At 46.5% G+C, this 18435-nt stretch overlaps 1 protein-coding gene across 1 annotated transcript in view; it reads right to left on the bottom strand.

Moving 5' to 3' along the window:
* The window catches only part of Myo10 (myosin X), a 212592-nt gene that overhangs the window by 155247 nt on the left and 38910 nt on the right, over positions 1 to 18435 (bottom strand). Inside the window, exon 2 of the mRNA XM_052743059.1 lies at positions 2576 to 2674. Within this exon, the coding sequence (XP_052599019.1) occupies positions 2576 to 2674 (99 nt within the window). The remainder of the gene's footprint in view (positions 1 to 2575; positions 2675 to 18435) is intronic.

Genomic DNA, 18435 nt, shown 5'->3' on the forward strand with positions numbered 1-18435 from the left:
GCCAGCAGAGGATTTATGTGAGCCAGAGTGTGACAATTCACAGCAACAGTCCTGAAAGGCAGAGCTGTCCTGTTGGGGGCAGCTGCCACACAAGGGACTAGAAAGAAGGCAGGAAGGACAATGTGCTGAGTGGAAGAAGCCAGTCTCAGGACAGATGCTACAGGATGCCACTGACATGAAGTATTCATCAAAATCAGAGACAAAAGAAGTAAAGCTACTTACCAAGGACTGGGTATGGAAAGGAGGGGTTTGTGTGTGCCTCTGGGGGCATCTGGAGGGTCGATGCTGCGAGAGGAAAGGCTCTGGAGACAGGCCACAGGAGTGTGACTCTATGAAGCTGCTGGAGTGTACAATGGAGAGTGGCTAAGATGCCTTTATAGGCTAACGTCAGATGCTTTATTTTTATTAATTTGTACATGTGTGTTTCTGTGTGTGTGCATACCATGTGTGGAGGGGTGCTCAGGGGCCAGAACTGGGCACTGGATTCCCTGGAGCTGGAGTTACAGGTGCTGGTGAGCCACCTTACGTGAGTACTGGGATCCAAATTCTGGTCCCCTGAAGAGCAGCGAGTGCTCTTAACCACTGAGCCATCTTTCCAGCCCATGGAATGTGTTTTCATCATGATTTTATTTTTTTAAGTTTAAAAAAAAAAAAAACCCAAAAGCAGATTTGGAATTAAAACAAAACTGAACAAGAAAAGAATACTAATAAAATTTATGTTACTGTGCTTTTAGAAAAGAAACATAGTTGTGCTCATGGCATGCTGTTTAAATACTGGTTTCCCTTTTCCCATCCTCTAGAGAAGAGCTCACAGGGCCTGAAAGGAACTGAGCAGTGATCTGGGGCAAGCGGGAGGGGAAGCTAGACAGTACTGGTGAGACAGGAAAGCCCTGCCTGGTCCTGTCAGGGAGAGTAAGCTTTCAGAGATGTCCCTTCATTCTTGTAGGTTTCGGTGACTTAGTTCTTAGCTGACAGATCACAACATATCATCAGAGGCTGGTGGGGACACAACGAAACTGGGCTGTTAGATATGTGGCATCTTTACCCCTTTTCCAGGTCCCCAGATCTACCTGGTAAACAATGGTCCATCTGGACTCCAAATGAGACGTAAACAGACTAGAAAATGGCCCCATGTCACGATGGCTTACAAATCTAGGATTCCAGACAGGTTCTCCAAGTGGGCAATCCCTGTGAAGGTTAGATTGGCCAGGCAGGCCTTCTACCTTAGACCGCAGAGAACTAACCTTCAACCCAACTTATAGCTGCTGTTACTTCAAGTTTTAAATCTCTGGGGAACAGATGAAGTCCTGAGTGGACGTGTACTGGTGACATGAGCACAGCCAAGCCAAGGACCCCGACACCTCAGCCCCATGGCTCAGGGGAATTGGTCCCAGTTCTGATGTTGAGAGTGTGCAGAAAGAATCAACCCACAGCTTCCTCCTCAAGGATGACTGCGGCCTGAGACTGACCCCCCTACCCAGATTAGCTAACCTGCCTCCTAGGTCAACGCTGAGTTTACTGGCTGCTGCAGGTGCATCTCCATCAGAGCCCATGAAACATGTCCATCTCAGCTTTTCTGTATGTGTGTCTGTCTTCCTCCACTCCCCATCACCCCGGTCATGTTGATCCCCAAGCCACACAGGTCAGGGCTCTGAGAGTGACCAGAACACCAGTAGCCTAGACTTTTGACGAGCATGCCAGTACTTCATTCTGTTATAAACTAGAGGCTGAGTGCTAGTGCATGCCCCCTATCCCAATCCATACATTTGAATCTTAACTCCAGTGTAAGGGCATCAGTAGGTGGGGCCTTAGTGCGGTAAGGGTGGAGTCCTCAGGATGAGATTATTGCCCCTATAAAAGAGACTTAAGAGCACTGCCTCAGTCCTCCCCCATCTGAAGACACAACAAGGCAGACCATGGTGAACCAGGAAGTAGAACCCTCTCCCGGCCTTGACCTTGAACCTTTTAGCCTGAAGAACTGTGAGAAAAGGTTGCTGTTGTTTTTAAATGCAACCGTCTATGGTGTCTGGCCTTGCCATTCCGATCACACACAAGACACTATGGAAGTTTAAGGGTTTCAAGAAGTCAAGGGCAGGAAAAGCAGTCATTAAACATCAATCCTTGGAGTGCTGTTTATAGATTCTCCCAGGCATGTCCCACAATGTCATCTGTAAAGTTCACATTCAAGAACCACGCAATCAAGTTAGAAAAATGCTGGGAAACAACCCTATCACAGCGTCAGCTAAAATCTCAATGCCATGGTGGGCTGCATTCCTAGCTATCCTTGAGGTGGAAAAGACACCCCGGAAGGGAAGCCGGCAACTGCTGTGTCCTTCTACCCCACACTAGCTGGGGATCTTGCTGTTCTCCTTTACAAGGATGGTGTCATACCCATCATACACAAAGTACACATTCCGAATGCCATGTCCTTCCGGGCTCTGATGTATCACTTAGGAAAATTAACGAGTCAGTCTATGTGTCTGTCCAAGGGTATGACTGTGTAGGGGAAGTACAAGTGCCCATGGGTGAGAGAGTGGAGCGTAGACTCCAGGAAGCAACAGGGACTTGTTCTCACCTGCCCATAGTCTGTCTGGAAGACCACGACGCCTTCTGCACAGGAATTTACAGTACTTGGAAAATGCTGGCCATTTTCTCTCAGCCAGACCCGTGATCCCTGGGAAGAAAACAAAATGGAATTATGAGTTCAAACGGTATTCTGTTACAAAACATCACTCTCAAAATCACCATGACTCCTATAGATCTTTAAAAAGTCAATGTAGGGCCTGGAGAGAGGGCTCAACACCTAAGAGCACTGGCTGCTCTTCCAGAGGACCCAGGTTCAATTCTCTGCACTCAGATGGAGCTCACAACCTCTTGTTCCAGGGGATCTGATACCCTCTTCTGGTCTGTGTGGGCACCAGACACACGGTGCACAAATATTCAGGCTAAACACCCACACATATAAAAAATATAAATAAGTAACATTTTACGACTAATCTGCATGAAAAGCAAATGTCTTTCTCTCACAAGCAAAGAAGTTACCTTTGAGAGCTTATCTACAACCTTCTTCCATCCCTGGGAGTGACAAGTCCCACCAGGCAGACACAGCAGAGAAGATGGCATCCCATGTCCCTACTGAGCACATGGCACACCCAGATTTGGCTCTTGGCACCCAGGAGGCAGGAATTATCATCACCTCTACATCACAGAAGGAGAAACTGAGGCTTACAGACAAGTACCTTGCCCAACACGCTAAGACTGCACAAACTTGAACCTGGAAAGTAGGCTTCAGGGGCCACATTTTAAGCCAGGCCATTATCTCAGTGTTTATCTGGTGCCTCCTACCTTCCCAGGTCATGATTCACACATATGTCTGCTTAAGGAGCATCAGCCCACTCCACTGGCACTATTTGTACTAAAGTTCACAAGTCAACAGGAATCTTCAAGAGGGACTACATTTCCCAATAAACTTAGTCTTTGGTGGGAACTTTGCTAGGACCTCACTAGACACCTAAAACGCTGCAGCCCAAATGACTATAGCCTATGGAGCTTATGCTTAAACGCTGGACGTGCTTCTTTTTTACACTTTTAAACACTGATCTCGCTTCCATTTTTTATTGCCCTGCCAAACAAATGACCAGTGGCTTAAGCAGTGGCCCAGGGAGGTCACCAATTACCCCTTCCAATTTCTACTTCTTCTTTTAAAAATTGTATTCTATTTTTAATTACATGTGTATGGGCAGATATGTGCACTTGAGTGCATGTGCCCTCAAAGGCAGGAAGAGGGGGTCAGCTCCCCTGGAGCTGTGGATACAGGGAAGGTTGTGAGCCTCCGGAAGTAGGTGTTGGGAAACTGAACTTGGGTCCTCTACCAAGAACAGTGTATGCTCTTAACCACCGAGCTATCTCCTCAGCCCCAACTGTTCAAATTTCTAATGCCACAACTTTCCCACTTCAAATTGGTGCTATTTGTCTCCTTAAAATAAGCTGTGCATGTGTGAGAGGAAGTCAAAAGAATGACCATTTAGGGAGCAGAAAGGGGCCAACAGGAATGAGGGAGGAGGAGGGGGAAGGGCAGTGGGTTGGGGTGGGGACTTTGTATATTAAACTAAAAAATTAATTAAAAAGAAAAACTTCCCCCACAGAAGAAACAAATGTATTACTCTGGTCAAGAAAAAAAAAATCATATACCAAATCCATTCAGAAATCATCCGTCAGCAATTAAAATAAATAAAGGGATCACGTTAAGTGGGAAGTTATTCGTTTAACATACATATGACTTATCTCTCTCTCTCATTCCTAAAAAGGAAAATCTGGAAGATGTAAGTTTGACTTATTTCTTCCCTTCACACAGACGAGACCTAATTTAAGATCCATCAGCCAGGACCAAAAGCCTTTGCTGTGACCCCTGTTTTCAGGGCCCCTGGTACGTCAGCTTGGCCTGTCAAGCTAAACCCAGGGGCCCCCGAGAGAAGGGGCCACATGTTCAGGAGATTCAAGCATTTTTGAGATCAAGGTGGCCAGAGGACATAAGAGTGACAAAGTCCCCTCCCCAGTGCCTGACAGACACACTGGATTCTCCAGTGAGCTTCGTGGCTGCTGGGGCCCAGGCGATGACCCTACGTAAGGCCCTCCCTCTTTCTGCGCATGTTGCTAGTTTTAGGTGGTTTGTTCCATCCATAGTTCGTTACCATCACCCACAGCGGACTGGAGTCCTCCACGGGAAGGGTGGAAACAGCATCAAACACCGATACGAAGTGCTCACTTAAATCCCGAGGACTATTTAAAGAACACACGTGCCAACTGGGTCAACTTCCTTTTTCCCCTCAGGCCTGTCACGCCCCTCTGACTCCCCACTTTGGGCTGAGACACTGGGACACACGGAAAGAATGACACCAGCCCTGTCAGCCCTGATTTCTTTACTAGCAAACAGCTGCTTCCAAGAAGAACATTTACCTCAGACATCCGCTAAGACTGTTCTCTCAAATGTCACTCCGTACCCTAACCGCAAAATTCTAGGAAAGGGCTTCCCAGTGCCTGAATGACTTTACTCATTCTTTTTAATTCGTGTGTTAGAGACTGCAATGCTTGAAAGTTTTGGAAGACCTCCAAACATGCATGCACATATCCATACATGTAAATACACACATGCACTCACGCACGCACGCATGCACATGCATGTAGACATGTACACACATGCACATAAACATACATGGACACGTACATGCATTCACATACACATGTATGCCCACACAGATGAACACACACACACACATCTCCAAGGCTATACACAGTGAAACTTTTCACTAAGGTTAAAATATGAAACAATAATTAATTTTCATGTTCATCGCAGCACCACGAGTGCCTGCCATGACTCTCACCTGCATTGATTGTCAACAAAAAGAAACTCACGGGTCCATAATCCTAGTTGACTAACTTTGTCCATTTAGTAAGAATGAAGTATCTTATTATACATTACCAAATTAACATAAATTTAGCTCAGGGAATTGGGGAAATGGTTCAGTTGGTGAAGCCCTTGCCATGCAAGCCAGACAGCCTGAGTTCAGCACCCCAGGATGCCTGTAAAAAGCCAGGCACAGTGGCATACAACTTTAACCCCAGTGCAGGGGCAGTGGAGACAGGAAGCTCCCTGGGGCTTGCTGGCCTGCTGGTGTAAAGTAGTTGATGAGCTTTAGACAGTGAGAGACTCTGTCTCAGAAGAAAAAAAAAGTGGAGAGTGATTGAGGAAGGCACCCAACACTAACCACTGGCCTCTACACACATGCACACAGCCCTACACACACACACACACACACACACACACACACACACACACACACACACACACACACACCACTCAAGACCAGGGTTAATATAAACTCCTAGAGGCCACAAGGAACACATGTTGACTCTGTGGGCGGTTTCTTAGCCTTCCAGTCCTGTCTTAGGTCTCTTTACCCTCTCCCCTAAAAGCTCTCCACAGCTCTTTGTTGACACTCACTACCTGCTACCAGAGCAAACACATGGCTTAGCTCTGTGACCAAAGGTCTTTTCAACAGGTGTGAAGTGCTGCAGATAAGGAACCTTTGTGAGATTTCCAACTCAGAGCCCGCCAGTTGCCCTAGATCTGTACCAAGCAGTTATCTGCCACAGGGAGGAAAGAAAATACATTCAAAAACACACTTTGTTCTTGGAAAATGTATAAACCCAGGGCTTTCACAGAATCCGCACTGCAAACTAAAACTCTGAAATGGATATTGCTGCACAGATTGATCCCGGTGGTTTCCCTGGAGTCCCCAATCTTCCTGCTTCCATTGCATTAGAGAGGACGCACATGCCCAGGTCCAGAAGAGGCCACCCACAAGCACTTGGATTTAATAAGTTCACAAGCGGACATTTACCAGACCATCCAAATCTGAGCGGGGAAGAAAACTTTGCCCACCATATGTAAACTATTATAGTCTGACATTGTTAAATAAGGCTGATAATTTAATACACAATACAGGCAACCTACCATATGGAGAAAGCTCACAATTTGAGTAACAATTGCCTTTATAAGCAAGCGGAACATGTTGAATCCTAACATACATTTTATTAAAGCTCAGACACATTTTCCTCTTAAAATCTGAGATGGATATTTGAGCATTAAATTTAACAGCTAAAAACTTTTGAGAACGTAATAGCCAGTAACGTTCGGGCAACACAAAGCACTTGCATATAACCTCGCATCTCCTTTGATCTTTGGAACAATCCTGCAGAAAGGCAAGTGACATGATCCCTTTTTTTCAGAAGTGGGGTTCATAGGAATTCCATTTTCAGTGGCCAGTGATTTCCGGGAGAGAATACAAAACACTCTGTCAAACGCTGGTGGAGATGCAGAGAACCTAGAGTAATGGAATGCACATCTACTTTGTGAGACAGTTGGGCAGCCTCTTAAAAACACGAGCAAAGTCTTACTACACATATACTCCAGCCATTCAAGCCCTAGACACTGACAAAGAAAGAAAAAGAAAAACTCTAAGATATTCTAACCTCCCGAGAAGGAAAATATTAAACAGGTCTGTGATAGTTGATATTGACTGGTAATCTGACAGGACCTAGAATCAGCCAGGAGGCAGGCCTCTAGGCACGCCTGTGAGTGGTTATCTTGATGAGGTTCACGAAGACAGAAGGCCCAGTCTAAAGGAAGATGGCATCATACCCTTGGATGGGGTCCTAGTATAAATAGTGTACCGAGTATTCATTATTCTCAGCTTCCTGACTGCAGATACAATGTAATCAGCTGCCTCAAGTTCCTTCCGCCAGGCCTTCCCCCAACATGATGGACTGTGCCCTTGAACTGTGAGCCAACATCGTCAACCCTTCCTTCCCACGAGTTGTTCTTGTTGCATTTTATCACAGCCACAGGACATGTGACTCAGGCGAAGCCTCATGTGCAAGTATTTACAGCAGTATTATTTCTAGCAGCCAAGCACTGAAAATAATTCAGATGTCTATCAATGAGTATGGGGACAGAGAAAACACGGCAAGTTTATATATGACTCCTCCGTAATAAGAAAAACAACATCCCTGATATGTTCAATGGTTTCTTCAACAAGGATGGGTCTCAGAAACATTGTGGGGAGTGAAAAAGGCCAAACAAAAAGAATTACATATAGTAGGCTTCTGTGTTACAGAATTTCTGGAAAGGGTAAATCACAGACACAGAAGGTAAATGGAACTGTGCCCTGCACGGTTGTACAGATCCACCAAAGATCATTCAGCTGTGCATCTGCCTTCAGCATTTCAAATAATTTAAGCTTGTTTAAAAAAAAAAATCAATTTACCAGCTTGAATACTTCCTACTGGCACATAAATATTCCTAGCCATTCTACAGTAGAAAAAAACCAAACTCATCTCTACAATTAAGCAATGGAGGAATCAAGACACATACCAAAAAGAAAACCCCTAATGATTGAGTATAAAGACCATATGTTACACATTGAAACTCTGAAGAACTCATGGTGAATTCATTTAGGCCCTCCTCTGCCTTAGCAAAGCCTGGGGCAGAGGAACCTAGGAGACCACCTAAGGTGTGCTCAGTCACTACCCCACCCCACCCAAGGCTGAGTGCAGTGTGCTCAGTCACTACCCCCTGGCCCACCGCCTGGGGGACTGCAGTAGCACCTCCCTAGGCAATAAGTTTTACCGGACCCACCCGGCCATCCTCATTCATTCTCCATTGTCTAAGGCTTCTTCCCACCCTTGGGGCAAGATGAGGTAATAGAACAGAGCCTGAAATAATGAAAGTCCTTTGGCCCCAAATTCTTAATCCCTGAGGTTAACAGAATAACATCACTAAGATTTCGACTTACTGCTGTCCTTGAAAATGTTTTATTTCTCTTGACTTTAAAAATTACTTTCCTTCCAGAAAGGAATAAATTTAACATTTGTTCTAACCACAGATGCACTACACAGAGAACATGCTAAGCCAAGCACACACGTGGGTCTCAGAGCCAGGCTGGGGTGGCTGTCCCTGCACCCTCACCTGGGCTAGGTAAGGCACCCAGATGAGGAGTCCCTAGCAACTTCCAAGACACAATTGCAATTGCTTTCTGATGTGGGGTGTGTTTTTGTTCTTTTTTCTTGAAGAACTCAGAAAAGGGCAGACGAGGTAGCTCAGCTGATAGAGTCCTTGTCTACCACCCACGAAATCTGGATGCCTCAGCACCATATAGAATGGGCACGGTGCCTCTCGTGTGGCTGTGGTGATTTGAATGAGATCCCCATACAAGTCTCAGGCACGTGAATACGCGGTCCCCACTTGGTGGGTACTTGGGGAGGATTAGGAGGTGTGGCCTTGCTGGAGAAAGTACATCACTGAGGCTGGGCTTCTGAGGTTTCAAAAAGACTTGCTATCCCCTGTGTCTCTGCTTACACTTTGTGGCTAGAGATGTGAGCCCTCATCTACAGCTACAATACCATGCCATGCCTGACACAGCCATGCTTCCTGCTATACTACTCTGCCCGTGGAACACTAAGCTCCAAATAAACCCTTACTTACTTAAAAGTTGTTTTGGACAGGGTGTTTTTTCCAAAAAAAGAAGTAAGTAAGTAAAAAACACCTGTAATTCCACTGCTGGAGACGTGGAGGAAGGAGGGTGAGAAGTTCCAGGCCATCATTGGCCACACAGAGCTCCAGGCCTACCTCAGATATACTCGATCCTGTCCTCCCACCCTACCCCCAAATACTCAGGACTCATGTAACTTTAGAATGGATAGGATAAATTAATATGAATGTTCAAATATATGAACGGTTCAGCAACCAAAAGTTTCCTCTTTTTGCTTGTAACAGTCTGGCTTACAGGGTGGAGAGAAGCCTGGCTGGGGATGGGGTGGGGTGGGGAGATGGGGATCCTTGTTCCTAATGAATCCCAGAAACTGGGTCTTGATAATGCGTTGTAGCACTCTGGCTTGAAACAGCGCATTCCCTCCTGGGTTACAGTCCCATCCACGCACATCGACTGGGACAGATCCCTTTAGAATATAGCAGGTGCTTCGTTTTTCAGTCTCTCGTTACTCACACCCACATCAAGGGACACATGACTTTGGCAACACCAACTTTCTCCTACAGATTCCTCACTGCTGGCACTACTTATATCTTGAACCGGGTAATTCTTTGTTGTCAAGGAGCTGCCCTAGTTGAGAAACAATTCTAGAGTCAAAACTTCACAGCCCTGGTGAAATGTTGAGTTTCAATAGCTCACTGCTATCGACCGACCTAATTCACCGGAAGTGGACACCGTTGTCTCAAGTCTGTGGACTTCAACAAGTTCATGAAGTAAGAAACCAGGTAAAGCACAGCTGGAGCAGGTCCAGTTTCTGGGAATGCCGAAGCAGGGTGCACACACGGGGTGCACACACTCTGCTGTAGCCCAATGCAAAACGTGACAAACACAGGGGGAGGGTTACGGGGGCGACCTTTTGGGGGTGCCTAGGAGATATTCCCGTCCCCCCCCTTCTCACCGCGGGCTCTGCTGGTGTGTAGCTTAGCTCGGGTTTGATTTGAATGGAGACCTACTTTGTAACATCTGTACAAGGATGGCTGGAACTGCACAGCACAGGCACTGGAGTAACCTCAGGGGCCAACTCTCTCTCTCTCTCTCTCTCTCTCTCTCTCTCTCTCTCTCTCCAGGGTGTCAGTGTGTAGCTCTGGCTATCCTGGAACTCGCTCCCTAGGCTAGGCTGGCCTTGAACTCACAAAGATTCACCTGCCTCTGCTGGCCTGAAAGGCCACCACCGCTCAGCCTAATTCAATTCTCAAATGCTTGCAAACCCCAACGTAAAACTCAGAAAGTTCAGGCTTGGCTCAGGCGAGAATGAAGAGCGGAGCAAAGGGTATAAGCATTCATCCCAAATGAGCATGGAAAAAAAAATGCACCATAGGGCCAGGAGTCAGAGATTGGAAGTGCAAGAGAACGTTCCAGTGCATACCTCCTCCCCTGAGAAGGCCATGTTCTATACTACTGGGGGCCTTGAAACAGGATAAAAATTACTGCAAAAGCTCTCCTGCTGTGGATGATTGATTGATAAATAAAGTGGTGATTGGCCAGTAGCCAGGCAGGAAGTATAGGCAGGACAAAGAGAGAGGAGAATTCTGGGAACTGGAAGGCTATGGCAGAGAGACGCTGCTGGCCGCCACGAGGAGAAGCATGATATAAGATACCGGTAAGCCATGAGCCACGTGGCAAGGTATAGATTTATAGAAATGGGTTAATTTAAGATATAAGAACAGATAACAAGCAGCCTGCCACGGCCATACAGTTTATAAGTAATATAAGTCTCTGTGTGTTTACTTGGGGGATGCAAGTGGGAGAGATTTGTCCCGACTGCCGGCAGGCCGGGACACAGGAAAACTTCAGCTACACTCTCCTCAAAGTTCTCCCAGGCCTGGACATGCAGTGGCCTTCACCCGCCCTCGACATCATCTAGAAAGCAAGCTGAGGTGCAGTCCCACCAAAGCCCCTACTGACTCACTTCCCTTTCTCAGGGCTGCAGGCTTTGAACCCAAGGCTGCTAATCACCTGTAAACAATTGACTGAGATTCAAAGGGGAAAGTCTCCACTTGGCCCAAGGATGTTCTAGCTTGAAATGACACATGGATGGCTTCTGACTCAAGCCAAGGGACAGATCAAAGTCAAGGACTGGGCCAAGGTAGCGAGCGGCCCATGCTCTCTACTTTGGTGAACACTGCAATAAAGAGAGAACTTTGGGAGCCTATGGCTGCTACTGTTGGAAAGAAATGGTTTCAGAATCCCAATGTGTACTTTTGTTGTTGTTGTTGTTGGTGGTATACAGCAATGACAGGAGCGTGTTTTCTATTTGGGCAACAGTGTTATACAGAACTCGGAGAAACACCACTGGGACTCCACGGGAAGCTTCCCCCCACTGGCTCGCATCCCTCGCGTTGTAAGGAACTCTAACAGGGTAGGGGAGGAGAAAGTCATCATCAATCCCATCCAACTACAAACCCTGTGAGGTACAGTAACCACCCTCCTCAAGACATAGCCACCAACACCAAAGTGGCACGGATGTGAGAGGAGATTCCAACCACGTTTTGCTGGGACTTAAGGCCCACTTCATGACACGGAACACGGCACTGTTAATAAAGCCAATAATGTGATACGAGATAGGTCACAGGCCCAAGGGGAAAACCTATGACTATCGTTCTGCTAAATGAACAGTGAGTGACAAGACTCTTAGTGACATATAACCTATCCATAGATCAGCCCGTCATTCAGCCCTCACCAGAGGAGCTTTTTCTTGTAGTAAATGGGACCTACCACAGAGAGCCACAACTGGACAATATGGAGAGGGAGAGACTTTGACCACCCCTTAATGGGATGACTCTATCACACGCCTGGAGTTTAAACAGTTTACACAGAAGACGGGACAGAAAGACTGTAAGAGCCAGAGGTTACAGATGACTTCACGGAAACTCGTTCCCCAGACACCACGGAGCCAATGCACGCGGCAACGCAGAGACTGGCAGGATGCTCAAAACCTGTTCAAACGTGAGTCAACAAAATCCCTTCACGGAGGAGGCGGGGCTGGCTCAGAGTTCCACCCCCAATCAAGAAGCTATTCGAAACTGATAGATGCTGGGAGAGGGGGAAAAAATCAGTTTTCTCCTATGTAGTGATACTATGTATATCAACCAACCACACTCCAGGGGAAGCCCCATGCCCAGAAGTTAACACAAATCATACTCCATGGTGTGTGTGTGTGTGTGTGTGTGTGTGTGTGTGTGTGTGTGTGTGTGCGCGCGCGCGCGCGTTTTAAAAAGAGAGAAAGAACATGAAGTTTGGGTGAGTAGGAAGGTGAGGAGGATACGGGAGGAGTTGAGGAAGGAAAAATAATATAATCAAAATATACTATATGAAATTCTCAAAAAAAACATAAAAACATTTAAAAAATTACACCAATGACATAATCTCAATCCCTTCCTCAGAAACTATGCTAGAGGTGTTAGTTACTTTCCAGGCTGGCCCACAGAAATTCTTAATAGCATTGTTACACTACTAAATGTTACATTTTTCTATTAAGTGTGTGTGTGTGTGTGTGTGTGTGTGTGTGTGTGTGTGTGTGTGTGCGCGTGTGCGCACAGGCATGCATGTGCCAACTTGTGCCATGTGGAGGCCAGAGAATAACTCAAAGAAGTTGATTCTTCTACCGTGTGTGACCAGGGAATGAAACACAGGTCCTCAGGGTTAGCAGGAAGCACCTTCACAGGTGACAGACATTCCGTTGGCCCACCTGTACATTTCTGAAAGAGGTCAGCTACATCAGCTCATTCAAAACCCAACACCCCAGAGGGCAGTGTTCCACAAACAAATCAGAACGCCACTTAACAACCAAGGTGTGGCGCTCCCAGAGAAACGGCCCCGTGGGTAAGCACCTGACACACACACACATGAAAACCTGAGTTTAAATTCCGAGAACCCACGGGAACAGGACCACAGTAGTGCACACCTGTATTATCAGTGCTCTCACGGTGAGGTTTATTTGGTTTATATTTCCAGGTAATAGTCCATCACTGAGGGAAGTCAGGACAAAAGTTTGAGGGAAGAACCCGGAGCGGAAACCATGGAGGAAGGTTGTTGATGGGCTGCCTTGCTGGCTTAGATCTACCTGCCTATAGACAGTACTGTTCACAGTGGGCTGGACCCTCCGTATCAATCACCGTTTAAGATAATCCCTCAGAGACATTGTCTAGAGGCCAATCTGATTGAGGCAACTCTCAATTGACATTCCCTCTTCCCCGGTGACTCTAGGTTATGACTGGCTGAGAAAAAGTTATCCAGCACCCACGGTACGGTTGACAACGAGTCAGGACTGCCTGCACTCCTTATCACACAGTTCTCTTTGCCCCAAGCCTGTCCATCCGAGCTCTCTCTAGTACACAAGGATCACGTGGCATTCCGTTCTTCCCACTACTATGCCAATCGTAACAAACTCTATCACAACCATCAGAAAAAGTCGCTTTCACGAAGATGGCAACAGGCAATGTACGAATAGAAGCAGGTGGGAAAGGAGGGGGCAGGAAAGAAAACAGTAGAAGGTCTGTTATTACCAATAAACTACCCTATACTCAGGGTTCCCCCGGTAACAACACAAAGGCTTCCCACACTCCCAATCAAAATCCAAACCACAAAAAAGGAAGCCGCATGGCAAGATGTCTAGTCTGGGGTGTGTAACGCTGTAAATGGTTTCTTCCCATGGCTGCCGGGTCCCGGTCCCCACCTGTTTTTTATATCTTATTTCCCTCACCGCCTTCATAATTCCTTAAAACACCAGTCCAGGTACTCTTTTGAACTGCAGAGACAAGAAAAAAAAAAATCCCAGAAACAAGTAGATGCCAAAAGAAATCACATTTGTCCAAATTACTGAGCCTCCCTGTAAACCTGCAGAAACATGACCATAACAAGAAGTGGAGGAGGAGAGTAAGTCACCCCCAACTTCTCTGTAAGCTATGCACGGACACACCTGCCATTCTTCCCTCCATCTGAAAGCAGGTCTAGCTTCCCAGCTTCCCACCAGCCTAGCCATCCATCCTTGAAAGCTACCAGGAGTCAGCAACCAGGAAAGATCTGACAGGGCATAAATCCCCTTTTCTGAACAGGACAGGGATTCACCTCATTCCCATCCAGCACCTTCCCTCTCCAGGCTCTGCTCCTTAGTGAACAATTACATAAGGAACAATGAAGTGATCCAGACCAGAAAGAGAAATAGGTAGACAGGATGAGGGAGGGCACGTGGATCTCAGAAACTGTCTAAAGCTGTTCCAGGGGCTGGAGAGAGGGCTCACCAGAGAAGATCACTTGTTGCTCTTACAGAGGACCCCAGTGCTGTTCCCACACCCATGTTGAGCAGCTCACAACTGCTCAGCTCCACCGCCAGGAGATCCAGATGCCTTCTTCTGGCCTCTGCAGGCACCCTGACTCAAGGGTGCAGACTCACACAGAGACACAGAGGGAAAAGCAAATCTTCAAAAACAAACAAACAAAACTAGTCCAATTCTATAAACTCCCTAAAATCAGGGGAACCGCCTCTTTAAGGGAGGAACATTCCAGACGTAGAAGACGTAGCAGCAGAGGCCTGCAAAGGTAGTCCAGATCGTGTGGCTCTGTGGACCAGTGGACAGTCCTGGACCATGTGGACCAGTCCTGTGGATCATGGTGACAGATGGCCTGTATCTTATTTCCTAATTCACAGGCCTTCCCCAGTCTTGACAAGAACACTTTTTCCTCCAAACAGAACTACAAATAAACAAAACTGATAAGAGTATCTTAATGAAGTCCTGGTTGTGTTCTGGCTACCATCCACCTTTAGAAAAAAAATATATATATACAAACTTACTAAGAACAGGGCTTGTTGCTTCATAAAAGCGAATGACCCTGAAGAACAGTCGGAAGCAGGCACACTGGGAACGACTCCTTCTCCTTCCAGTTTCACACATTCATGAACTTCTTTCCAGAACTCTCCCGGACTTCACAAACAGCTCATGTTTGTCACGAGATCGTGAGTCCTGGATTACAAGTGCATAAAAGATTATCTAGTTCCATTTAAATAAACAAAAAAAAACCCTGCACAACACCACGGTGAAAATGCGGAGGAATTAGAACCCTGCACAGCGCCAGAAGTACGTTCTAAAAGGATGCACCGCCGGGGGCAAGTCTGTGAGGCCCTCAAATGTGAAGCGTGACATTCCCACGCTGCCCAGGGATCCATTCCTAGCCACACACCCCTAAAAGTGTGAGAGAGGGCATGTCCACAGGAACTCTTCCAAATGCTCACAGCCGCATTGTTCATGAACCAAAAGGAGAAACAGACCTAATAGGGTTTTTAATGTGGTATAGCCAGGAATGAAAAGTTACTCGGCAATGAAGAGTGGACAGCATGGGTGAGTTGGAAAGCATGATGGGAAGTGAAAGGCTGTGGTCACAAAGGAACACCTACTGTATGTATCATGTAAGTTCACTCACAAGAAATGCTCAGGAGGTATTATTATTTTTTTTTTTAAGGTAGATGGTAGCCAGAACACAACCAGAATTTCATCAAAACAATCCATACAGACAAAAGGCAGATTGAAGGTTACCCAGGACATGGGTAGGAAGGACACCAGGAGGTATAGTACATCATTTCTGGAATGTACAAAATCTTAAGAAGTAGAGGATGGTGATGGCTGTACAGTCTCATGCAGACATTAAAAGCCACTGAATTTCCACTTTAAGTGGACATGATATGAGAACTGGATCGCAAATAATAACAACAAAGAAAGAGATGGGGGCTGGGAAGGAGGCAGGCAGAGAGATGCACAGGGAGGCAGGAAGGGAGCGGGCAGGGAGGAGAGAATGAGTGTGGAGAAAAACAAACTGGCAGCCTCCTGTCTGAACGAATTTATTCTCTGCCTCAAGATAGCCTTTGCGATAACTAAAAGCAGAGAATGAATTAGTTATCACTGTCACATATAAACAACCTAACCTTCAGAAGACATCTGGAAAGCAATTCACACATGTAGCTAAGGACAAGTAGTAATCACTTCAGGACACTCCACAAAACAAGGGAACAGTTCACTTGTGTGACGTGAGCCTTAAGTCACCAGGGGCACGCGTACAGGAGAGAGCTGGTGAGCTTCTGCTCTGCAGGCTCCTCCTACCCCACAAGGCAATGTCTATATTCGGGGCCTGCTCTTGGCAACTTCTCGAGTCACACCCAGGTGGCTCTCTGCAGTCTCACTGGTTTAATTTAACCTCTTTCTAAAAGCCTTGTGAAGGACAGGAGACCATACAGGCCTCATTTACGTAACCACACACTCCGACTTTCTCTCCAAACCACCAGAACTACAACTTCACCTGCCGCCAGTTATGAGGCATTTAAAAATAACTTAGTCGTTTAAAAATAATCCATCAGGAACAGGGGCAGGGAGGAGCGGGGAAGGCAGCCCAGCAGGGAGCAACACGCACCTCCATGACATCAGCGTCTGCGTTTGTTCCTCTTGGTACCAGCCAAGATTTTATTTAAATAAATGTATGTCACTCCTGCATGAAAATCCATCCCCATTACTTTCCATATTTCCTCTTCTCTTTGGTTTCCTGAGATTTGGAAACCATGTGATACTCCTGTTTAAGTAGGCAGGAGCTGGAGCCTGTGGGGTGACTCAGAAGTAAACGTGATGGCCAGCAGGCCTGACAACCTGAGTTCAATCCCCAGGACCTCCAAGTAGAAGAGAACTGTCTCCCACAAACTCTCTTCCGGCCTCCACCCCTGTGCCATGCCACGTGGGAGTGTGCACACATACAAATAAAACAATTAAATGTTAGAACGTGTTTCAAATCTTTAAAAATTAAACTAAAAAGTATGAAGCTGATGGTATAGTTGAGTAGCCATGTGCTTAGCATGTGCAAGACCCTGGTCCTTTCTCCAGCACCAAAACAATAACAAAAAATATTCTGCCAATTCACTCCTGAGAATGGAAATAGAAGGAGACTTGGCGGTCTCAATAGAAATGGCCCCCACAGACTCCTGTGTTTGAAGGCTTGGCCATAGGGAGTGGCACTATTAGGAGGTGTGGCCTTATTGGAATAAGTGTGGCCTTGTTGGAGTAGGTGTGGCCTTGTTGGAGGAAGTGTGTCACTGTGGGGGCAGGCTTTGAGGTCTTAAATGCTCAAGCTATGCCCAGTGCACAGTCTCTTCCTTCTGCTGCCTTCAGGTCAAGATGTAGGACTCTCAGCTCCTTCTCCAGCACCATGTCTGCCTGCATGCATCACCATGTCCCTCCATGATGATAATGGACAAACCTCTGAAACTGTTAAGCCAGCCCCAATGAAATGCTTTCCTTTATAAGAGTTGCTGTGGTCATGGTGTCTCTTCACATCAAAAGCAACCCTAAACTAAGATCGAGACCAACCATTCTCACTGACGGGGCCTTTCCACCAGTTGGTGAATACTCAGAGCAAGGACTGAGATCACACAGACACCCCTTCACAAACCAGCAAAACAGTGGGTTGTTGGGGGGCGGAGCACGCAGGCATGATGTTCCTTCAAAGTAAATGTTTCATTTTAGAAAGTTTGAGAACATATTAAGGAGTACCAAAGACAATACAAGAAGTCCCTGTTTATACCCCACCCCACACAAACACGCACACACATCCTCTGTCACAACAGCACTGAGAACCACAAGGCTCTCGATGTTACAATCTATGTGGATTTCACCAGTTTTCCCAGTGCCCTTTTCCTATCTCAGCGCCTCTCCAGGACATTGTGTCTTGTGTTGCATGTCCCTAGTTCAGTTTCTCAGATCTTTGTTTGGTGGCCTTGGCAGTTTTGAGGACCACTGGTTAGGCACTTGCAGAATGTCCTTCAGTTAGTGATGGTTGGGGGTGTCATGGTTTGATTGTAGTGCAGTCTCAGTGACCCGAACGTATTCCCTAAATGCCAAATGCTGGAAACTTGGTCCCACCTGGGTAAGAGGGTGAGCAGGTGCGGAAGAAGTGGCGTTGTTACGGAGCTCTCTAGATGCCTTGCTCCGACTCCCCAGATCATGTCCTCAGTCAGGTCATGAAGAGGAGGCCCTCACCAACAGTCCTGCTAGACTTACCTTCAGAACTTGGAGCTGAGTGAACGTTAGTTACTCTTTACAAATTACCTGGTCTCAGGCACTTTATTTTAGCACTAGAAAAGAAGAGACCAGGACCATGAGTTTTCAATGATGACTCAGTCCTGAACGTCATGTCATGTCAAACTGCCTTTAAGGATGCTGTCTTTACCACAACTTCAGCATGAATCCCTGCATACAAGACGCTCCAGGAGCCTCTTCTTTTATTTTTCATTTTTCCTCATCATCAGAAACGGGGAAATAAATACAATCTCCCTCCCAGGAGCATGGGGCTAAAA

The sequence above is a fragment of the Peromyscus californicus genome, unplaced genomic scaffold (assembly GCF_007827085.1).
Source record: "Peromyscus californicus insignis strain IS unplaced genomic scaffold, ASM782708v3 Scaffold_18__1_contigs__length_77618521, whole genome shotgun sequence".
NCBI classification, from domain to species: Eukaryota; Metazoa; Chordata; class Mammalia; order Rodentia; family Cricetidae; genus Peromyscus; species Peromyscus californicus.